The following is a 25,802-nucleotide window of genomic DNA, read 5'->3' on the forward strand; positions in this document are numbered from 1 at the left end:
ATGGAGCTACAGTATTTCATAAGACGTCTTGCAATCATTTTTTATTTTTTTTTATTTTAAAAATTTACTAATTAAAAGTAAGTGCCCCCTGGGCTGGACATTTTTGTTTCAGTCTTGAACTTCTGGACTCCTGCTGAATATTACTGGAGTGAAGAAATTGGCTGCAGGCACATTGAAACATTTTTTGTCTGCCCACTTAATGACCATCTTTGGATTGGACCAGAAGTAGCTGGAAACTCCTTTGGAAATAAATGAAAATGAGCGAGTGCCCTTGAAAGTTCTCTTTCTAATTTAAAAGTTTGGCACCCAGATTCATCAGCGTTGCTCTGCTCAGTGGGCCTTTTGACTTCCTAAAGTCAACACCTCCCAACCTGTGGAGAAAAAAGAAAAGGGGAATGAAGGTTAATGAAGTAACAGTTATTCAATGTCGAATTTTGTCAGGATTAAAGGTGATAATAGAATGAAATAGAACAGAAGAAAAGGCTTTAGTTTTAGCTTGATTTAAATAATTTCCCCTTTCAGTTCTGAACTCTTTAGATTTCCCAAAGTGAACTTTAGAAGACACAACAAAGTCTTTCAGTTTGACTTTGAAGTACTTTTCAGGGACCTCTTGTATGCATGACTCAATCAGTTTTCCTTCATCTCTTTTTAATGAGAACATTGTGATTAGATACAGGTGATGCTGGATGTGTTCACGCATGTGAGGTGTTTCCATATGCTTGCTATTATGTGTTTGTGTGTGTAGACGTGTTCATGTGTCCCCAAAAGTCTGTCAACACACCACCACCCCCAACAACTGAAAGAAAAGGCATCAAACTTCTGCGTTTTTGTGTGTGTGTTTATACTGTGCTACGTTGTGTAACCCTGACTAATGAATCATTGAGAGGCCCAGCGGTCCAGGGGTGACTTGACTAGCTGACTGGTAATTAATTGTTAATGAGGCTTAGCAAGCAAACATGGATCCTAGGAGAAAGAGGAGGAAAAAAAGACAGAAATCTATGGAGATGAGAGGATGGAAACTGTGAGGACTCAACCAAGAATTAAAGGGAAACAGAAGTTGAGAGATGCTGAATTGACCAGATGCTGCATCAAGGCATAGGACTTGATTAATGAGGTGTACATACACACATACACACACACTTGCACAATTTGAGAGGTGGCTGAGTGACTCTGCATCACAATGCAGTGGCCTCGGGGAAATAGGAGGACTAAAAAGGGATTAAAGTAGACAGCTCATTCCCTGTTGCTGTTCTGCTGTGACACTGAACTATACTAGGCTAACTATTGCTGCTTATTTTAGCTGTTGGCGATTGTGAAATTACAGAACCGCTGCTATGAAAGCTAGTAAATAAAATAGAAGCTGGACATGACTTCCTCAGATTCAACTGTCTACTTATATAACACACAAGCCAAATATGTGAAGCTTTGATTATCCAGGGCTGCAACTTATAATTATTTATTAAATTCATTGTACTAGTGATTGATTGCTTTGTGTATATAATGTCTGAAAATAGTAAAAAATGCCAATCATGATGCGGAGATGAGAGAATGATTGACATTTTTTCTTGAAAAGAGATCTAAATAACTGTCAAATATATCTGCAGACGCTGTTGCATATATGTCATATAAAAGGTGTACTATCTTATATTTTCATTTATTCAATCACAATTAAAGGGCCTACTGATTTAATAAAATTCATACTTTTCATTATTTGCTTTAAATATCCTTGCATTGAGTAACTAATATATGATTTCCATAAGTCTGTATTTTTCACGTTAGAACATTCTTGTTTTTGAACATTGAGTCAGCTATTAAAGACATCATATAGTAGTGTCATTTTCATTATTCAGTGTACAATAGCAATAACCTACCATCCTTCCATAATGAAGGATGGGTTTCTGCTGCAGAGGTTCAGAAAATAGATTTTGAGGAAGAACTCTGGAGAGTAAAACCCAACTAATTCTGTATTTAGGCACATGAGTTTACAAGATGCACAAGAATTGAGCTTATAGTTAATATCTGAACACACTGGGGCAGACGAGCTACTTCTAAGACATTTTGACATTGATACTAAACCATTTGAGCTGCCCAAGGTCCAGCCTTCTGTTCTTACGCCAGAGGTTGACTCCATGACCCCTGTTTGTCTCCCTGGCAATTATTTTCTGCAGAAGCAGCAGGTGATTCAACAGTTCAAAATCTTTGGGACTTTAATAGGAGGCACTACCCAGACCATATCTGTCTCAATGAAGATCTTTGGTCATGAATCTGATTGCTCCTTTCTACTGCAGTCTTTTTTCACAAAATGCCCCTTGCCTGTGTGTTATTGTGCACATCCTATACACATATTGTGTATAGGAAATTAATAAAATTACAAATGGGTCTACTTAGAAAAATGTTGCTTTATGTGATGCTACCAGAGGTACTTGTGCATGGAATCCTTTTTATGGGATTGTATCCTGGGTCAAATAACAATTTACAACAAAATAGCAAAGCGAATAGGAAACCTGATCATAACATGTTCTGTAGCTCAATACTCTAAAGATAATTTGGCTTATCTTACAAAATAGTCTTATTTATAGCTTAAAATTCACTTAAAAAATAATACTTACAAAAACTGTTGGAGACGAACAGTTGACAACCTTTACGATAAACTAAGCTGCTATTCATAGTCTTTTAAAAATGTGCCAAATGAACTTTAAACAATGTTTAAAGGTGTAAAAATATGCCATCTGAATACTGGAACTGCTGAGACGTAAGGATCTCCTTAGACCTGCCAGACAAAAGCATTTTGACGCACAATCAGAAGAGCCGCAATGATAACAAACAGGACAAGAATTAGGCTTGATTAGCAAAAAAAAATATTTATAGTAAAACTGTATCTGGTTCATGTTTTAGATTCTGTTTGCAAAAGTGATCAGTGACTTTAATCATGAAAAAAAATCACAACAATAGAGTTTTTCTCATTGTTGAATATTTTAATAAGTGACAGATAAAAAAAATCAAATGGAGAAAAAAACACAATAAACTGAATGAGGTAAACTGTTATTTTGTGAAGCAAGTAATTTCTTTAATAACAAAAAATTTCCATAAAAGCAGAAATATGCACACCCCTAAAAATACATCAGGATAGTTCTCACAACTCTTAAATTGTTTTATTTATCCTGTTGCATTTCACACACTTCTTGTTTTATTTAGCCCTCTTTGTTGATCAGCAGCGATGCCCTTTTTAGAACCGTCAGGTCTAAGGACGTATTCATTGCTTAATTACCAGCAGAGCTCATAGATGGAGTCATGCTGGGTCACCAGGCATCAAGCCCCAGCAGAGGATACCACTGGCGGCTTTGACCATCTTCTGGTCACAGCCCTAATGGAATATTTCTCCTCAACATTTTCAAGGCTGCATTAGTCATATTAAATATTCAGCACTGACCTTCATCCATACATAGCAGGTTAATTTTCCAAAATTTGAATCCTGCCTGCTCATGTTCTAGACCTATCTTAATGTTTATGTTATCCTTTCAAACAGTTTGTAAAACTAAGCAGGTAAAACCAGCATAATCTGTAGCAAATTGTGGTATAATCATTCATCAATAAACCGCACCCAATTAATTGATTTAATTTCAAATCAGTATTGCCATTGGTTCAGTCTACAACTATACCATCATTGTCTGTTCCCAGGTATACACACCCATTACACAATCATTTCCAGTTTAAGACAGTTGCACACTTTGAACAACATGCAGGATTGGTTCCATACAAATAAATAAACAATTCAACATAATCATTATACCTCAGTTTCTAATAAAAATGCTGGGTTTTCAAGATTTTTAACATTTAATGTAAACAGCTCAGATGAACTAAAACAGCTCAAAAGAGATGTTTTAACCAGAAAAAACCTGAACTACATCAAGCAGCTTTTCTAAGGCTTTGATCAAGACAGCAAATATGGATTAATGTCTTAGAGAGGTTGCCTTTTAAAACATTTTTATAATCAGCTCTGCTTTCTTAATAAATGTGCATAAAATTTCCTCAAGTCTTAATGTCACCATCAAACTGCATGCTTTCTAAGACCAACAGTGTGAAACCTAAAAGTGTGCAATCCCCATAAACTGTTCTTTTTTGGTTTGTATTATAATTTTAGCTTATGTTTTCTTTGGAAAAAGTTATACATCCAGTCCTCAACAGCAAAGAAACAACTGGAGTGGACCCTTTTCTTTTGTCAGTTCCCAGTACATAACGCCATGTCCAAAACAGAAAGCTCTTTGAGTTTGTTTTAGAAACACTTAACTGGTGTGCACAGAACCTGACCTCAACCCCATCAAATACCTTCTGGGAGGAAGTGGAAGGCCGAATTGAAAGCATGGCCTTATCGCCTGACATCAGCACCTGACCTCTCTAAAGCCCCTGCAGCGGAAAGGGAGCAAATCCCTCCAGCTAGGTTCCAAAATCCTGTTCAAAGCCTTTCTTGAAGAGTAGTGGCTCCTCTGGCTGCATATTAAAGACCACATCCAGGGACTGAAATTTCCAACAAACGTTTTTTCTCAAAGTTTTATGTTTCTTTTTCTTTTCGTGAATGCCTCCATCCATTTCATTTTGAAAGCAACAGAAACAATTCTGTCATTCAACAGCGGCTGCTGAATTCATATCAAACGTAGTATTTTCAATTAATAAGCGTCTGTTTCATGTGAGAAAAGGTTAGCCAGACAGTTGTGATTTTAGCCATGGATTTGTTGTATTGTTGAGCCGCTGCGATTAATTATGAATGGGGATAATAACCAGTTGATTCTTCCGCTTTCAGTTTATAAATGTGTGTATTCACCACTGAAGTGGCACCATTTTGCCTTATTTGTATGTGTGAAAAGCCCAGAGAATTTGCTCATATTGGAACAAAGTCAAACTAATTTACTGCTTTGAACATCATTCTCAGAAGCATGTACTACCGCCAGGAATTGAGTTGAAAAACAGCGGAGCACAAATGGAAAAGAGCAGGACAGAATAAAAATTGATATTTGTTGTAGATGAAGGCATGTCCTTTGAGGTTTATATGACACCTGTAAATGAAGGTATATTGAAGTTGAAGAGTGAGGTAAAAGGAGCATGTATTAACTGTGTTTGGATGGTAGTGGGCTTGCATGTTTCAGACCAGCTTCTGTTTGGCTGACAGATGTTTGTCGCTAATTCTTTGTGTTTGTTTCCCTAACAAAGGGGTCTTTCATAGCCCCAGCCTGTGGTGTGTTAAATGATACACCCCCACCCTCTCCTCCATTCCACCACCTCAACCTTGACAACCCCTTTCGGCTCACTGCAGGGATTCATCTCTGGGTCAGTTCTTCCCTCTGCTGTCATGGCTACAGCCTTAAGCGTCACCTACAGACGATGCTCCGAGGTCGGCATGAGTTCCCGGCTTTTCCCTTGAATTTATAACCCAGCAGCTCCAGGCGCTGGAGTTGGCTGGCAGTAGCTGAAATATGGCTGCGGTTCTGTTTGTAGTGATATATGGAGGCAGCGAAGCTGGCTATGTTATGTTGCTCTAGTTGCACTTTATTTCTCAGCACAGAAATTACAGGACTTGTTTATGTAGGGGAGAATGCTGGAAGGAGGTAATTGCAGTATAATGGTGCAGGAGGCGTTTTGTTGGTCGTTCTGAGATTCAGAGTTCATAGGAGTGGACCATAAGCTCTCCTTTAATGAGGGAGCGAATTATTGAGGTAAAAATATCCTACAGTTTCTTCTGTGTGGCCGTGAATAAAAAGGCTTTCTTTAAAGTCTTTTTCAATTTCATAATAAACAAAAAAGTTTTTTAATAAATCCAACAATCTGTAGGAGACGAATGAGATATGCACTGATAGAATGTAACACTGATAGAATGTAATACTATCCATCATCACACTTATCTGATATTGGACTGTAGGGGCAAAGGTCATACACACCTCAACTGGAAGTTTCCAAGTCACTCCTGTCTAGAAACAAAAGCTGTTTCACCATTGTCGATTCTCACTAGCCAGTTAATGTGGAGTTTGGTTCAACACCAGTTCAGTCTCCATTACGGTCTGTTCCTCACTGTTGTGGGTGTGCATATGGGAATGTGGGCGGGATGCGAATGTGCAGCAGTTGCGGACGACTCTCCAATGAAGTTTGCAGTGACACTCAGCAGTGGAGAAACTTTTTCCGTTTTGGTTTTGATGGACTAAAACCCCCCAGATATTTCATTTTGTCTTATGGAAATTCATTGCACATCCAAACATAATAAAAACAATTCAGATAACAAAATACATACTTGTATGTGTTTTGTTACATATATAAGTACATCTATATCCTGGCACTTTATTTTTTAAGTATGTGCAACCTTTTGGATTTAGATAATGCAGTCAAAAGATTTAAGACAATATCCAAACATGAACTTCATTTTAAAAAATTCCAAACACAAAATTAAGCGCATATCATAAAAAAAACTAATATTATATAGTTCTTCAGTTTCACACCAACAACACAAAACTGCATCGCTGACAGAACGCTGACCACAGCTCCACTGCTTCTCTCTTCTTCATTGCTGCCTCATTCTTCAGAGAGACGAGCTGCAAAATCACCGTTATTCTGCTCCAAAAGTTAATGCATGTGCTTCTGGCGCACTTTTTGAGATTAATCTTATAATTACACTCCTCCACACTATGCAGCTTTGTGATAGCAGATGTAATGTCCATTTGTCCAATAGTATATGAGAAATATTGTTTGGAATTTGCAATGATGTTAATCATGGGCCAGTCAGTGAATGCAGTCAACTGTCAATCAAATCACTTCTGCACAGTACGCATCTGGGTGGGGCTTGTACTACCCTTGAAACAAGTACCCACAATGGAGAAGAGCTGTGCAGGATCTTCTGATGGAGATGAAGCTGGCCAGAGTGGACTAGGCCCTCCACCTTGTTCAGGGTCTACCTGGATTCTTCTTCAACTTTGACAGAAAACCTCTAAAACGCAGGTGTCAATGAGGCGTCCTGACCAGATACCCCCACAACCTCAAGTGACTCTATTTTGATGTGGAGGAGCAGTTACTCCATCTCAGGCATCCAGCATATTGCGGACCTCCTCACCATGATCCATTTTTTACTACTATAAGCAAGGCTGTAACTAGAGTAATAACATTTATTTTCCATCTTTTTTCATCACAACACACTGGAGCAATTCCTAAATTACTGCAGACAAGGGTCTAATCAGTCTAATTATGTCCCGCTCAATCCTACCATCACTAGCAAACAAGACACCAAGATATTTAAACTTCTCTAATTTCTAAGCAGTCCTAATGCTAAACAAGCTTTGAGAATGATCCTTTTTGTGTTACCAAAAAGTAAATTAAACTTTCAAAAGTCTTAAATTGTGGTTCATATTCTTTTTGTTCAATGTAGAATTTTGTGGTTCAGGTTTGATCAAAGTACACTAGACTGGTATTCACAGCGATTAGGGGCCACTCTAGTTTTTGGGCAGACTTGAAATTCTGTCAGATAAATAATTTAAGAGTGGTAGACGCTTCTTCAGGGCCTTTGTAAGCTTCTGCTGTCAGATAGCATGACAAGCACTTTTTGCTGTCAACAGAACAGGACAACTAAAAATTCTTAGTTTCTTACTTCAAAATAAGGACATTAAACTTGAAACACACCCCATATAATATAATGCTTGCATGAAAACATCAGCTGGATAACACTTTGACACAAATTTCACTCAAGGCAGAAGTATTGAGGAGTTTTAATTTGCAAGACCTTGTGGTATAAGACCACATTACACATTCACATGCTTAGAATGTACAAAATACAAATGTTTTCATTTTCTACATGGACTCATGTTTATTGCATTTAGATACCCACAAGATTGTTTTATTTCTTTGTATGTGAGAAAGCATTGCTGAATACACTGGCTCCTAAGATGCCAGAAGGAGGTGATCAGTATCTGGTGAAATGATCCACTGTCTTGAAATTTAAATGAGGCAGCTGCATCATTCTCACATAGATATCCTAAACTTGAACTTCCCAGGAACCTGTAACCTGTAGTAACTAACTAAATAAAATACGAATTTACCTATGCACGCCAAGGGTTGCTGGCTGACATATCTTTAGATGTATGGGGGAGGAGGGAGAAACAGCATAATTTGTTTCTCTGCTTCTATGCTTCACTATATATTGCATTTTTACATAGCTGTGTTTTGAGAAAAAAAAATCTTCCCTCTCATATACTTTTCTATTTCTGTTGTCGGATCACAGAAGGAATCCAGATTTCCACTGAAAAGAGGCTCATTTTGACTAGTAGACGATTGTAATTGCTACTCATTTCTAAATCTTTCTGTTTTTTGAGTTTTACATTTTTCTTTCGCAACTGTGATTCAACAAGGGAAAAAAATTGCTGAACCCTTGCATGCAAACCCAATGCAGAAAGGTCCTTGGGCAAGATTTGTACCTAGCACTTAACTGTGCAATCAACTACCCAACTAAGCAAACCACAGAATTAAACTTAAAAAAACTTTAAAAATCAATTGAGCAGTTTCAGCACACAATGCTCCTGCCAGAGTCCTGACTAGCACCTGGAAAATAGCTCATATTACACCAGAGAATAATTCACTGCATGGGCATTTATAAAAGGACTATAAAATCTTGTGAATGTTGCATAGGGCACTGAATGGACCTAAGTACATTTTGGAGTTATCTGTCATGTGAAAAGCGTCAGTTTCCAGGAAGGGGTTTAACAAGGAGAGACAACATTTAGTGTCTATGGTCCTCAGCTCTGGGACTAAGTCTCTGAAAAGCTGAGGTAAGCAGAAGCCTTTGTCTACTTGATCTCAGGAACATTAATGTTTACAGTAGCTTTCCCATAAAGACAAAGCTTACTTTTCAGTTCATTATGTTATTTATTAATTAAAAAATGTATTTATACCTTGGTTTTCTTTTAAAAAAAATAGAGCTCTGGTTGTAACTTTGGTAAATATTGAGATGATGATATCAGTTATGCTATGTGCTTCTTTTTTTCCTTTCCTCTCTTTGCTTTAGTCTCTCACTGTTTTCTCTAGCATTTTGGGCAATGTGTCCGGTGTGAGCATCTGCTGCTGTGAGTCTATATCCACTGTTAGCTTTTAAAATTAATGTCCATAACACTTGGGATATATTAGCTAACAATTATTGGATTCCAAACAGCCCTTTAATTTATAAACACATTGATGTGGCAGTTATGATATATTTACACTATATTGTGTAACCCTATAAAACACTGTGAATTACCTTGTATATTAATGGGACCTAGAAATAAACTTGCCCAATAATATGTAGTCCGTTTTTTTTTAAACCATTTGGAGGTTTGAGGGTTTGTACAGATATTCCTTTCACATATAAAACCCTCTCGTATATCCTTGTTTTTAGACTGTCAGGTCATATTATCCTGCTTTAAACCTGCCATTTTCCCCTGATTAGGAAAGATTCACCAATCAGTGTCAACTGCAGAAGTGTGGAGGAAAAAAGATTGGAGCTCAGCAGGAAGAGGTTGCAGGGACTTGAGCATCATCAGTTAGAGGTTAGGCGTCTGCTCAGAGCTCAATGGATACTAAAAGAAAACACCTGCCTGAGCCACAGTCTGTTCACCCACTGTCTTCTCCCAAGTGATGCAGACGTATCCACTGTAACATAGCCAGTTTTTTTCCTCAATTTGTGAGTTCCAACATTCATCCTCCACACTCCATCAAGAAAATAGTTTTATTTTTGTTTTTGCAGAACAGATTACTTATATATTCATATCTAACTTTTGGGAGTGGGTGGCATAATGTAGTAGGACTGCATCTGTAATACAATCTTTCCACTCTACTGTCTCAGCCTACAGTGAAATATTTTCTCAAAAAGATAACAATATGGTTTGAACTCCACTAGGAACACTTGGTTTGTTTTATTATTTAATCAAGCAGCCCCAAGTTGGACCTTCTTCCTTTTGCTCAAGGGGAAAAGCTGCATTTGAAGAATGTTGGTATAGATTCTCACTCCACCACATAAGAATTGCACTTGAAGCCACTTAAATAGTAATCTCAAAACACAACATTTTTCACATTGAGTAAGATGGATATAAAAAAAATCCAACTATGTTTGGGACTTACCTTCATTTTAAAGACAGAAATCTTACTTTTGAGATGCATTTGTAACAGAGAATCGATGGAATAAACAACGTAAAATGTAATATTCGGCTTGTTTCAAAGAGGTTCTATTTTAGGAAAAAAACAAGTCACTCACATTGCTGTCAGCTGTGGCTGCAGTGGTGTATTTAATGTGAAAGTTTTCTGTCAAAGTTCACTTTCTACGAATCTTTGAGAGCTGCAGCCCACCCACTGCTCAAAATGGGAAGGCTCAGAAATGTCCCACAGAAAGCAAAATAAAAAGAGGCGAGGCAATCATCAACAGACAGTTGCTGGTTCCCACCGTGAAGCAGGCACCATAAACAGTATGATGTTATGTTTTTAGATATGAGCCAAGAAGCTTTCCTGTTACCTGTGTTTCAGCACTGTAAATATCTTGTAAAAAATGTAACAGAAAATATACTGCAAGACGGATATTATTTTTTTGTCTATATTTGCCTAGTCCCCATGCTAGTTTGTGGTGGAGTGGCTGCTGTGTATTTCTAGCCCTTAGTGTGGCAGTGGCAGAAAGCACCTTGAACTGGTTGCAGGTCCATCACACAGACAGATTCAGTTAATAATAAATCAGTTGGTTTCCATGCTTTCAAACTGGACCTCATGTTTAACTCTTCACTAACTGCTACCAGATCTTTTCCTTTAGTAATAGCAGATGGGAACAAACAGCCATGTGGTAGAATCTTTATTTTCTGTGAAACAAGCATTTATTCCATTACTGAGCTGCATCATTAAATGGGGTCAACAAAGCACCTTTACAACAGTAAATGTACAATGATTCATGGTTTCCCCTGACTGGCATTTTGCCAGAATCTCCTTGAAGCAAACTGAAAATCCTGCTTCTTAGCATTACTAAACTCTTCCCACACCGTAGTTTTTCCTGCGTGAGTCGAATGCTACTTTGCCTGCCTGTACTTGCATGCCCCCCTTTCCAGGGTCCTACATCCTTATCAAGCTCTATAAGACTCCTCCTTAGGCCAGATGAACCATTCAAAATAAGTTTCTCACCTCTGGGTTTGGCAGTATCATCTATCTTGTGCCTGTTGCTCTTTTTGAACACATCAGTTGCATAAAATATTCCACTTATTGTCACCAGCATGCCTTTGCATAATGGAACTTTGCTCAGAGGTAGGTTGTATTTTAACATCTCCAACAAAGATGCCCCTGCTTTGTTCTCAGCATCCTCTCACTAAGAACCTGGAGACATAACTTCTGTCTATGTCTTCGGTCGCCAGCGCATTCATGCAGATAGTGTTTTGCAATCATCAGTGCACTATGTTCCGCATATGTTGCATGTTCTCCATTTTGCACCTTTGGTTTGTATTGATATCAATAACCAGATTGTATAGAACTTGAGAAACTGTAAAGGTAATTGAATTATCCAGGTGAATTAAAACAGAAAAACACATGGAATGTGCAGGATAACGTGTCCATGATACTACAAAAAATACAAAACATGGCATTCATTGATGTTGGGAATCATGGTGTAAAGTCCACTTAGAAGTTTAAAAATGACATTTGTTAATGGACTACTTAAAGAAATTCAGAAACTTGTTTTGGTGACTTAAGCTTTAGGTCATTCTTAACCAAACCCACAGATTCCAAGGAAGCTGCTTACATTTCTCTCAACCTTTCAAAAATAATAAAAGATACAGATTTCCTTAACCAAGGAAGTGGAATAAGTAGTCACTCAGTCAGCTGGGAAAATTCCTACAGAGGTCACTGCTCTGAGATAATGGGTTTTAGTTAGCAGCACACCCTACCTTGCCATCTCTCATCAAGGGTGATCTTTGAGTGAAACAGAACCCACTACAGACTGGCTCCATAGCATATGTTGGCTGTTGAAACAAGCTTGTCTCTATCCATCTAACACCTGTCAATCCCACTGAAAACCTGTCTATTTTTTCTCTGGAAAATCTTTGTAGTCTGTTTCGGTGCATGCATATTGATCCGCCTAGAACTCTGCTTGTAACTAAAGCTCATCCATGTTGCACCCTGACTAAATGTTTTATTCAATGTTCTCTATTACATTTATCTGTGACTGCAATTTTTAAGTGAAAATTGAATTTTTGTTAAGTGGAAATTATTTTGTAGTGTATTATTCCCAATGTCATGGATGAATGTTGCAGCAGTGTTAATCAATCTCGTTTAATCAGTTTTGTTCACATGCTTAGAATGCAGCTCTCACAACAGACTGCAGTCTTTCTCACCTGGAAAATGTAGGGATCTGGAAAACTCTCCATCAAGCTCACTCTCCCATCTGAAAGATTACCCACTACACATGGTGTTGATGCTAATATGAATCTAATGGTTGATTAGACAGCTTGGTACTAGAATAGTCAAATATCCTCTTCTAAGACTTTGAACATGAATCCTGGTATGCTTCATTGATTTTATTATTTTTTTCAAGTATCAGAAGAAACTAACTTTAGCCATACACCTGTCTGTCTGTCTCTGTAATCTTCTTTGCAACATGTCCCCTGTGTTATTGCAAACAGGAAAGTACGTAACACACTGCACCACGGTGCTCTGCTCTGTTTTTGTCTTAAATCCACCAGGCAGTTGGTTGCAAAGCCTGTCAATGATCTCTATATCAGGGATTTATATCAAAAAGATGGTTAACCCTTAGATAAGCTTGCTGTTACTACCTCAGTTGACAGATCAGTGGCTCGACATCAGTGAGTGAGTTCATCCCCTCTGACTGAATTGGTTATTTCAGAAAAAGCACAAAGGTATTTCAAGTTGTCCAAGTCCTGGCTTACAGGTATTCTTTTTCTGAAAGATGCTTACATTTTTAAGGAAAATAAACATGGTTTTGTCTGAACATTGTTTGGATATCACATAACAAAATTGACCACTTCCTTAAAATGATAAAAATTCCAACTGTGATATAAAAAAAAATACATGACAAAAAATATGGTGCCCTATTGTGGAAATATTAGAATATGAAAATCACTGTCAGATACTTGATCCGATGTCTATATTTTTCTTTCTATCAAAGTTGTTTTAAGATAAAAAAGATGAATAAATAAATTGAAAATGTGAACATTAGGGGACTTGTTATAATATTATTTAATGCAACATTTATACACATTTTTGTCCCACTCTTTTGATAACAAGCACTCAAAATACTGATAATTGTGTTATGAGGCTTGAACATAGAGTGCTTAAAGCCTCTCCATTACTAGTAAATATGAGAAAGCTGTTATTTGCATGAAATCTTCAGGATGGAAAGATTAGATGTCTTCTTCTGGTTTACCCCTCATTTACTCTTCCCACCTCAGCTCCATCCAGATGGAAAGGTGTTTGTAAATGGCACATACGGTTGACTATTTGGTCCATGTGCTGCATTCATCACCGCAACGCTTATCAACAGAAAGTTCATCTGTCCCTAGCAAGTATATATATATATATATATATATATATATATATATATATATAAGGCCACTAGTGACTGATCTCCCATGCTAACACTGCTGCAGGCAGTGCCTTATGAAATCTGGTCTCATGCTGCCAAGTCGATGGCTGAATAATATTAGGGACAGGCAGGTATTTTTTTCATTAGCATGCACAGCAGTCCCTTAATACCTTCTTTGTTTACCCTCTCTAAATGTTTAACCTCTTGCCTCTACCTCTATACCCCCGTTTCACATTTATTTTTAGCACCTTTTTTAACAATCCTGAAGCTCTTCCCTGCTGTTATATCTCCCTTTCTCAATCTTTTTCTTTATTGCTCCCACACAACTATACCAAGTTTTATTGTCTTTCTGCCCTGAGCCTCCTCTTCCCTCTTTTGTACTTTTTGTGTGTACATCCTATTTTCTAACTAAAATAAAATTTAATGAAAGATTTGACACGTATGATTTACATGATTAATTATTTTTTCTATTAAATTTTTTTATGTTATTATTATCAAGAGTTTGGTTCAGATTTATTGTCTTTGATGTTATTTTTAATTAATCTAATCAGCAGTCAAATAGATGCCAGATGTTATCTGTTTTTACCTGGACTGATTCATTCAATCTTTTTAGCCAAACTTAACATCCACAATAACATTAAGATATAATCACCGGAACTACTGCAGAGCTAAAAGTAGGGCTAAGAAAATAGGAGTCATTGCTGAGCTGCTGAGCCAATGCCTGTTTTCATTTCACTTTTTAAAGTATAAATTCAGTCACATATTACTGAATTGCGACTGAATTCAGTAATTCAAATTCAGAATTCAGTGTTCAAAGCCTACGCTTATTATTTCATAGCATTATCTACAAGACATAATAATCAGCTTGGTCTGAAAATTAGTTATCAAGGATTTTTGTTACTACAAAGCATTTGACAAAATATTCCAGGCCCTAAAACAAAATTGACTTTGTATTAAGGAAAATGTATTGTACTTTCAAGGCATGCTAATGTGACTTATCTAATGAAGTGGAAATCTACTTCTTAATAAATGTAAGAATTTGCTTAAATCATATTTCGAACTCCATCAGCGGAGCTGCAACATGCTTTAATGCTTACCAACTATTAAGAGAAACCAGAAGAATGACACGATTAACATGAGATCATGTTCATTGATGTTAACATGTAAATGCTAGCTTTGCTGTGTCTAAATGTTTGTTAAATAGATCCATAAACAACTTTGGCCTCATTATCCAATGTGGCTGCTATTGGTTGTATATAGAGAATACTCCTTGACAATTATTTCTAAACATGTTCCAGGCATTAAGAGCAGAAGAGACAGAGCATCCTCAGTGGTGGTGCATAGCTGCACCTTCAAGATGAATAAATGCTAACAGAGATCCATTTTTATATCTTGGCTCTAACTTCCAATTGAGTACAATATTTTAGCATTTAGTGTGCAGCTTTTTTATTTTACTGATTTTAATTGTTAATTTGTCTGATTATTGTTTTCTTCTCTTTGCAGGACTGGGTTTTCCTCACACGTTTCTGCTTTCTCACAGAGTTTGGTCGGCTGGATTTTAAATTTCGCTACCCAAAGGTATTGCTGCTAATGCTAGGTTTTGTCTGAGTAAGATATCTACTTAAAGAAATATTTTGCTTAAAAAAAAACTTAATGTTTTCGTAGAAGTTTGTCCAAGGACAATAATATTGTAAAATCCCTGACTCTTTTTGAAAATAATTTTTATACATTACATACATACGTACATGCATACAGACATACAATTTTTCAAAAAATAAACTCTTTAAGGGTGAAGAAATTGAGATATTTATGTCAAATGCTCCAATACTACTATTTTCTACATCTTTTTCACAATACAAAACAAATCAATTTGGTCTCTTCAGTCTTGTCACAGACTAAATATTTAGAAAAGCAACAATGCTTCTTACTGCTGAATAACTGACATAATATTACTTGCTTTTAAAATTATAACCGTTACTTTTCTTGGTTGTCAAAAGCTCACAGTGATATAAAAAAATGAGGTGATGCAACACAGTTGCAAAATGTGCTTCTAACTATATTTCTACCAAAATGTGCTGCTGCTCTGACATTCAAAATGAAATTTTTTGTAGGGAAAATATTTTGCCTTTGTTTAATATTGAGTCTAATTTATGGTTTTATTGAGAACAATAGTTTTTATTCCTATTTGAGTTTCTTCTTTTAAATTTTGTCGTAATGTCAAAGTGTTTTTCCACATTAGCTTGGCTTACCACACCATCTAGCAAAATGAACGTACTTGTCTTACTTCTCTGCCTCAGTTTGTCTTCCCAACGTATCTTCCACTCAATTAGCTTTCTCATTTTCTCTTTTATTCTATCTCACTTCATTATATTAACCGATATCACAATACTGTTGTCTTGACTTCACACCCTCATCTACTTCTCCTTCGCCCTTATTACCAGTCTACATCTCTTTTTGCATCTCCTTGTTTCCGTATTTCCTTTTAATGAATTAACCAATATATCAGTCTCTTCTTGCAGCGCTTTACATGTTTTAGCTTGAGCCAGTTCTGTACTGTTATCATGTTAAATCACCTCTGTGGTATCTCCAATTGATGCACCACCCCAATGTGATCTCTCTTTCTGTTTCTGTCTCCCTTCTGTGCAGTCGCGCTGCTGTCAGAACATTCTGCTCTACTTTGATGACAGCTCTCAGTGGCCAGCTGTGTACAAGAAGCCAGAGAAGGTGAGGCGCTGACTCCCTGCTAGATTACAGGCTAGACTATAAGATAGAATGAAAGAGAAGTGGTGCTTATTCATGTCTGTTTGCATTGAAGGAGTAGTTACATTAATTTTAACAATTCAACTTGGACCTAGGGTCTGCAAACTTTCTATCTAGCTGCCAGTTTCTGCCAGAAATTCTCAGTGATATGATGAAAATAGAATGACGTCAATTTCTCTTCCCAGTCAAAGAATTTTCCCTAAGCTTTAATTTAAAAATTTTAACTTCATTAGCTGTTTATTTATAGTTTGATAACAAGTGGTCTTGATCCGGCAAAAGTTTCTCAAGATTTTTCTTTTGAGAAGTTTTAAATGTAGTACCAGACCTGTTTAGGTTTTCTTAAAGATGCAATTTATTCCCATTTCTTTAGCTAAAAATACCAAAGATGACACAATTTATCTCCAGCTTAACATAACCTATAGTCAATCCAATTTAATCTGCTTCCATTTTGTGCCCATATATTGAAGGATGCATTTTATTTTACATCTCTTGGTAGGTAGTTATTTTTCTGCAGATAAATAACCATAAAAATGACAAAATATTGAATATTTTAATAATATGTTAAAATATCTGGTCTTTCCTTGATTGGTTCCTTTTTAATAAAGAAACAAATGCTGTTGATCAGCTTGTCCACTTTAATCATCTTGTTTATTTAATTTTCTTTTCTTTTGAATCTGGGCCAGAGGATTGCTGGTGAAGATGTTAAAAAGGAAGAGTGCATTAGTTGGTTGGAGTAAATGAGTCAACAGTTAACACAGCGATCCCCAGATCTTTCTGTAGCCTCCACATTCGACCAGCTCCAAGAAGACAGAGTTGTTTTCAAACCAGATAAAATGAAATCTCTCCCGCATTTCCTGAGTTTGCCTCAAGGTCTTCTCCCCTGGTTACTGAACAGATGTCCAGAACACATAAAATGGTTAATTTCTAGGAAAAAAAGCATTCCTAGTATCACCAAGACTGAGTTTCTTGCCCTATTTTTAAGTGCTAGCCCATAAACCACAGGGGGAGAACTCATTAGTTTCACTTGCATTCTCTTACAATTGTAGTATGTATTCATTCCCTAATGCTACCATCAATTAACCTTATCTTTTCCAGCTTTGGCTGGATGCTTTATATGAAAGAATGCAACACAATGCCTTTGAAGCTCAAACTCAGTACCAGAGTTTGTGATTATTATTTTATTAAAATTAAACGACTGCAGCACAAAAATTAGAAACAATCTTATGCCTTTGCTGTAGAAGTTTAATTTAATGCTTATTTAAGACCTGACGTTTCGATCCTTGCCTTCAGAAGGACAAAGTGGATTGATTTTAAATGTTTTATCTTTCCATTATGGAGCTGCCTTAGATGTAGTACAATCTAGTTTCTAGTTAAACTTGTTCTTCATTTTGTGTTCATGCAAAATGCAACTTGAATTTCAGAGAAAAATCTCTGCTGAAATGATTCAGCATGTTAAGAATGTAAAAAAAAAAAAAAAGAAAGACATGGACATGCATTGCTTTCATTTTGGAGCTCATGTACTGAAGTCATTCAGTTGGTCCTGCAATTTATGCCTTATGTCTTCTGACACACACTTATGTCTTCTGACACACAGATCTGACAGTGTGTTAGATATATCTAGTCACTTACGGAGATCACATCTCTTCTCAGCTCTGTGTCACACATTTGCAGGATCAAACATTTCTGTTTTTTACACCTTACAGAGCAGTTTGCATAAATCTGACAATCTCAGACATGAACAAATCTATCACTCAGAGATTGATATGTGCATGAACAAGTGTGTTTTGGGTTGAGTAAACAGATCCAAATAAAAAAGTATGTATTGCCTATTTTTATATCAATAGGTTAATGCATTTCTGGTTAAAGTTTTGCATGCACTTATTATCCACATTGATGTTTTAGAAATACTTTGCCATTATTATTTTTTTTTGGTGGTCTAAAAACCAACCAACTTAATGATTTCCAATGAGAACTTAGACAGAACTAATGGAAAAAAAAGAAACTACAATTTATAACTGGCCAAATGGACAAGTCAAATACTGTCTCATGAAAGTTTTCTGCTTAAACAAGATAAAGTTTGAGCTATGTGGACATGATGACAAGTGTAATGTTGGGATATGTCAATTTGAAGTTTTTAGAACAAAGTAAACAGTACTCAGTGTCAATTACACTGGTTGACGCATCAAGCTCAGGGTCTGTTCCTTTCCTAGTGGTACAGCTGGATTGTACAAGTGGGTTTGTTATAGAAAATGTAAGACTACAGTTGAAACTTGCACACAATTAAGTATTCTACCAGGAAAATGATCTGAAACACTTTTCAAGATTGGTTTTGGAATGGATGAAGGACACTGAATGATGCATTTGAAATACCCTGACCTCAACCAATTGAAAATTTATGGACTATGTAAATAATGGCTCTCTTAAAAGCAGAGTGGTTAAATATCTTGGCAGATTTGCCCCAGGAACCCGCTGATGACTACAAGAATTGTGTGCGGTCTCTGCAACTTTTTAAGGAAATTTAACCAAATAGTATTGTGGGTATATGTATACATTACATGCATGTATCATTTTGAGTCATGCATATAAGTCTATGTAACGTTTTGATTGGACTGTACTTGAATTATTACTCTTAACATACAAACACCTCTATGTATCTACACATTGCAGTTCAGCTTTTCTTCAAATGTAATAAATTATAATTTAATATGAAGAAAAAAATGCTGAATTCACATCTTCAAACAGAGATCCATCCGAATGTCACCTAAACACACACTCACAAATGTAATAGCATTTCTACCTGCCAGGACAACAAATCTGCTTGCTCTCCACATATGCCTAAATGTATTTATAGTCTTTTTGTTTTAGTAGCTTTAAATGTGTTTTGTTTTTTTGTGTGTGCACTGACAATAGAACTGCTATGAGAAGGAAGCAGTGCTGAGGCCTGAAAACAACCAGGTCATCAATCTCACTACCCGCTACACCTGGTCAGGATGTGCGGTAAGAACATACAAATACTCTACATCTGCATTAATACAGTGGAAATGAAATGTTTAAAAACAGAAAAAACACTGCTATTATCCAGGAGTTGTTCTCTATTTTGTATATTAAGTTAACCTCTGACACTTCTCTTTTATTATGAGACAGTTAAACATTTTCACCTTTTCTATCGTATGTCACTTTAAAATGCAAAACAGGATTAAAATATGTAAAATAGGAAAACAATAAACTGAGATGAAGATGGAGAGGAGGTGAGTTAATGGTCCATAATGTGTTTTCATAACATTCCACTAATTTACATATTTCCACTGTTGATCCCAAAAGATCTTTCTGCCTCACAATGTCTTTTTTTCTCTCTCTTTTTCAACAACCTTGTTGTTTATTACATTAAGAGGTGTGACTGTCAGGGTGATTCGGTTAGTAGGTCTTGTCGCAACATTTCAGGCTATATCAAGGTGTGAAATGTGCTTGTATCTCAATATCTCCGGCTCCTGCTCTAGTGTGACAAGTCGGCATGTCTCTGAGGTAAAAATGTGCTGCCCTGTTTGGAATAACAACATCCTCTTTGCATCACCAGACGCTCTGCATTTCTTTCTCTCTCTCAGGTGGAGGACGACACCAACGAGGAGGTTCTGAGCTGTGTGGGTGGTCGCAGTTTCCGCTCAGTGAGAGAGAGGTGGTGGTACATTGCTCTCAGCAAGTGTGGGGTAAGAAAGTGCCGGCCTCTAACCCCTGTTGTAACAAGGTTGGGTTTACTGCCAGGAGGTAGATTCGGTGACGCACAGACTGGGAGGGCTTTTGTGGAAGAAGCCCATCCTTGGATTCACTAAGTCACTCTGTTTTCTCATTCTGATCAGAAAAACTTGTCATTATCACTGTCATTATTTTATGGATACATAAATCTGACAGCAGATAACACCATAGGAAAACATCTAGTTATATTTTCAAACTGTCCAGTTTTATTTATCTGTTATTTTTTTCTAGCTATAGGGTAAATATGAACTGGACCCTTTAAATGGTTAATTTGGGCAACAATATATTCAACTTATCCCAAAGAAGCCTTATGAAACCTTGACTTTTATTTTTGTTCTATCTCCTTATAAATCTTAAATAGACTTGAGCTTAGTGCTTTCCCCAGTATATCTGTTTCCATTAAAGCAAACTGCACTAAGCTACATTTTAAACAGTGAAGTTAATCTAAACTGACCAAAAGCAGCCCAGGAAGTGGTACCCAGTGGCTTTTTGTGGCTATCTAGATTTCTAACTCTGACAGATGTATGCTTTTAGAAACTGGTGTTCTGTTCACAGGCAGCCATAACTCAATTAAATATGGCTTACAGTAGTAAATTCCTCCTCAAGAATTTCGATACTATTGACTGGTTACAAATCAATTAAATTCACAGGTTCATGCAGCTACAAAAGAACACATTGAAAACAGAGAATTAGCCTAATTTTACTATGAGGCCAGAACCTGAGCTACTTACATGAAACAGCAACATGAAGTGCAGTGAGCAGCACCATTTATTGATGATGCTATATGGTTAAACCGTGTTAGACAGACAGAGTAAACTTTACAAGGAATAAAGTGAGATTATCCTATGTGGCTGTGCCGTATGATTTTATGGAGAAAGTTTTTCTGCTTTTAACTTTATTTCTACTTCATTTCTCATATTTTATGGACTGGGTGGCAAGGCATGTTAGGAAAAATAAATTTCACAAAAAAGATTGGAGGCAAAGTCACATTTCCACTAAAATGCAGTTACTGTAATGGCTGTGTCGAGTCAAATAGCTATGTAAAGGATTGTATAACAAAATGTACCCCACCAACTGAGGAAAATTTTTATTTTCTCAGATTGAGGAAGTAGAAGGGGGAAGGAGAAAAATATTAAATGAAAAGATGTAAAAGTATAAGGATCCCTCCTTGATATGTTGGTAAAAACACTAATCAGAACCAAGTATTGTCAGGTAGAGAGGACAACATAGCAGCACTATTGTCCAGAAAGAAATATGCACTGAAATGTATGTAGGAGAATGTAAGAGTGACACAGAGGGGTTGTCAGTACCTGGTTCAGACTAGGGCTGCAAAATATCAGAAAAATATAAAGTTGAGATGCTATGGGAAAATGTTTGATGGCAGTTACAATTAACCCACCTTTTTAATTTTTCTAACGTGTTGTACCTACTGCTCTAGATGAGCTTGACCATCTCAGCCACTAAAAACAAACATCAGGAATGAGAATCAGATATTTAAAGATATTTCTTTATGCTTGGGCTCTAAGGAGTCAGAGTTTCTTGTAACATTTTAGTTGTTGATCAATAGTTCATTTGGCTTTCTGAAGGTCTTTGTTTTTTGTAAATTTTGTTTAATTATTTTTCAATTTCTGCCCAGTTCTCATACCTGACCATTGCAATATATCTTAGAGTACCTGCATAAAATTGAGGAATATACACAAGAACAGTACTAAATAAAAAACAATGTCAACCTGATGCTTATATAGCATTTCATTTAATCATTATTTTACCAGGAATTCATTTGAGATAAAATCTCCATTTTCCAGGGAGACCTTGGCACAAATTTGTGTACAGTATACCAAACAATACTTAAAAGGTACAGACAATTAAAACATCATAAAATTACTCAAGTGTAAACTAAATAAAAACATAGGGGAAGTTTTTACTTAATTATTTTATGATCGGGAACTCATAAAATAATTCAAAAGGGATTTAGGAATTGTAATTTCACTCTTTATTTAAACTGTTTTAAAAACAGTTTAAAATTTGTGCATTGGAATAGATTGTTGAAGTTTTCTTGAGTTTAGCAAATTATTCCAGCACTAAGGTGCAGTGTAAGAGAAACTTCTGAGCTTATTTGGTCCACTTTGAAGAGAAGCTGATGTGATGTGTCCACTCCTAACTGCAGACATGATTAGACGAAGCAAATATAGGGGTAACTTGCCCGAAACAGCCTTGTAAATGTTACACGTCAGTGTCTTTGTCTCCTTTGTTTTAGTGAAGGCCATGAAAACAGGGCATAAAGTTCACAGTGCTGAGTTCTGCAGGCGGCGTTCATGGTAAAATGTAAAGCACTATGAAATATTGTATTCAGACAGTGGAGAATTGAGAAAGCTGCTTTCATGAAGATAATGTCTCCATAGTCCAACGCATTCAGAAAGTCGTTTGCACAAGCTTTTTTCCTCACGTCTGACTTCAGACAGGATTTGTGTCGATATAAAAAGCCAAGGTTAGCTTTGAGCTTTTTCAACAGATGTTCTGCATAAGGTGAAGAAGGCTGTTTGTCATCAATCCATATGCCCAAAAATCTTTTAAGCTTACACTTTACTTTTTTTCTGTCTGATGTCTAAATGTATTTTGTGCACTAAATTTTGAGAAAGAGCTTTTGAGATAATCATTGATCTTCTTTTGACTTATGAGCAACTTTAGATTGTTGAGGAAAATATGAAGGTGATGGGAAAACAGTCTGAAGCTCCACAAGAGCCTGATTATTTGAGGCTGCAATAGTATAAAAGGTAGCATCCTCAGCATACAGAAGAAAGTTAACATTTTGTAGTTATTTATAAAAATGATAAATAGAATTAGAGCTAGAATGATCTGTCATAACATTTCTAACAAGCTCTGTCATCTCTAGTATCTTGGGAACTATGCTCTTTGTCAGGTGTGTCATGTTCAATAAATTAAAATATTAATTCCGATGTTGATTGTCAGATTAAATTAGCAACCTTTAACACACATTGAATATAATTTTCATTAAGCCCATATTTCCGTATTAAAAAGTTTTGTTTTAGTCAAATATTACCAGAAAAATCAGTCTGTGTGTAATATTTTACTTTGGGAACTGAATTATGGAAATAAATGAACTTTTCACTAATAGTCTTACTTATTAAGTGGGTCTATACTGCTCAGAATGCTATTTAAGATAATTAATTGGTGTGTAAAGTGGAAATTCATAAGACTTTAATATAATAGGCAAAAATATTGTATAGTAATAACAGTATTCACACTGATTTACATGTTTTCAATATTACGCAGCCTTATTGTGAGAATTATCAAGTTTCATCTGCATTTTAAAAGACTCAAGCAATTAAAATTGACAATAAAACATAAAAAACAAGGGACGTGTGTTCCACAGTAGGAGTATGACTGCTGCAAGAAACAATATCAGCGGGGTTTAAAACAGATCTGAGGAATTAACAACAGCCTCAGGTTAGCACACCTCAGGATTGGAGTTGACGTAACAGACTTTTGCAGGCTCAAGATGAAACGAGAAGCTTGACAATGCATAGATATAAAGGTTAACACCAAGATTTTAAAGTGAACCCTCAAAGTAGCTGGTAGCCACTGTAGAGATGTAGAGGGTCATGTGTCGCCTGTCTCAGATAGATGGATAGAAAGTCCTCTTCAGTCAGTTGTATGGAGTGATTCCATTGAGAAAGAAGAGATCTGAATTTCACAGACTACAGCAGACAGCTGAATCTATGTATCAACGTATCCAATTTCTTGACTAGTTTTGTAAAGTTAGGTTGTCATAAGAAGTTATTTGAGATCATGACTTTTCGAAGTTCAGCTGAATATAATTATTCCTTAGCCATAATTTAAGGGCCAATTACTAACAAATAGTAATATCTAACAAACAGTCCAGCAGAGCTGATAATTTATGCACTGCATAGGTCTTAAAGACACAGTTCCAGTTGATGTCATCCATCTAATTGCAGGAAGATGTTTCTTAAGGTATGTTTATCAAAAACATGACTGGTCCTAAAATAGAACCCTGAAGGACAACATGAAATGCCACATTTTCAGCTTATTGCACTTTGGGAGCAACCTTATTGATCCTACCGAACTGTCTGTTTGTAAAACTATTTCTGTTGGAAATGTTTCCAGATTTAATTAGAGAAATTGGAAAACAATGTTTTTCATGACATGCTTTTAATGTCTGGGAGGTGTGTGGCTTAAGAAAGAAGCTATTTAATCATAAAATGGTCAAGTAATTGACTAACTGAGTGAAAAACCAGCTTAAACCAAAGCAAAATGTTGAACAACCTTCAGAAATCTTGAAGATGACTTGGTCAAAACTGCTGATATTTGCAAGATATTCTACAATGTCCTCTAGAAGCAAAATGTAAAAATGAGAAATGATCCAAGACTTTTGCTCAGTAGCACAAAGGAACCCTTTCCTCTCCTAATATGTTACAACTGATTTTACAACAGATTGTTTATCTGTGTTACTTGACTCTCCTATAAAGCGCATCGCTTCCTGCAGCAGAGTCCAGAGAATCTTAATGTGCAACAGTGGCTAAACTGCTGAGCACGGCCCCTGATGACTCCTCTGTGGACTATTGATTAGCTTCCGGAAGAACTGTGGATCTTTGTTTTATTTTTATTTTTTGTATTTTTATTTGAGCTAATGTTGTGCAGAGAAAAGACAAAATGTTAGTAAACATGTTTGCTGATGTATATCTGTACCTTGGGTTTTATGTAGTTTTTCTGGAAATTATTAGCTCAGATGATGATACTGGAGTGATGATACATTCTTCACTGTCCACAAAGCTTTCAGTGAAAGACAGAGTAGGTTTGTGTTTTTATGCTGTTGTTGGGTTCAGTCTGTTTATGTTTTGTGGTCTTATGAAGTTAAAAGTGACATTTCTGCCAATATAACAGCGTATCTTCTACTGTCTTCTTTTTGCACTGGTGACATGCACCGGATTGCTTGTGTAATAGACTGTGAGGACTCATGCCCTTGAATTACTTTTTTGGAAGGTTGCTTTTGAACATGCTGGCAGAGAAGGGGAATGATTAGAATGGATGCTTCCTACAGAGTGCGGTTTAGTGTCATTCCAGGGTCTGCTGAAAGACACGCTGCCTAATACTGCTGGATTTGGGTATAAAAGCTCATCTCGGCTCCCATGGACATATGCACGCTGCGTCCCGTGGCCAATTTCCACCCCTCATCTCACGCCGTTTGCCTTCTCGCTTCCGTTCGGCCTTCACACGTCTTCATCTTCTCTCCTGCTGTCGCTCACAATCTTTGGCAATGTCCCGCTCCCTTTCATCACGCCGCCACCAAGATGTGACACACTCCGCACCATTTCATGTCTGTTTACCTAAGCTTCTCTTTTTTTCCCTCCCTATCAGCATGTGCCTAATTTTGCTTTTCCTCTCGATGTCCCTGTCTTACCCGTCTCATTTCTTTACCTATTTCCCATCTGATGCATTTTTCTCAACACTAACATATATATTTTTTTACTTTCAAGTTTTATTTTATTGTTGTCTAGCCCTACTTTCATGTGCGTTCCATCTTAGAGTAATGGATTTTAATCCATATCAACCAACCTACAAGGGCATGAAAAGCAGAGAAGGTCGGTTTGCCCTCAGTTTTCTTACTTTCATGAAACTGTAACTTGAGGCTGATCTTCTGCAAACATTTTCAGTGCTTTCCACTTGATTCCACATAGGATAAACA

General features: G+C 36.6%; 1 protein-coding gene across 1 annotated transcript in view; it reads left to right on the plus strand.

Annotated features, from left to right (window-relative positions):
• tmem145 (transmembrane protein 145) overlaps positions 1-25,802 on the plus strand; it is a 56,365-nt gene that overhangs the window by 6,681 nt on the left and 23,882 nt on the right. Inside the window, exons 2-5 of the mRNA XM_005808572.2 lie at positions 15,071-15,145; positions 16,214-16,291; positions 19,238-19,324; positions 19,930-20,031. Of these exons, the coding sequence (XP_005808629.1) occupies positions 15,071-15,145; positions 16,214-16,291; positions 19,238-19,324; positions 19,930-20,031 (342 nt within the window). The remainder of the gene's footprint in view (positions 1-15,070; positions 15,146-16,213; positions 16,292-19,237; positions 19,325-19,929; positions 20,032-25,802) is intronic.

The sequence above is a fragment of the Xiphophorus maculatus genome, chromosome 3 (assembly GCF_002775205.1).
Source record: "Xiphophorus maculatus strain JP 163 A chromosome 3, X_maculatus-5.0-male, whole genome shotgun sequence".
NCBI classification, from domain to species: domain Eukaryota; kingdom Metazoa; phylum Chordata; class Actinopteri; order Cyprinodontiformes; family Poeciliidae; genus Xiphophorus; species Xiphophorus maculatus.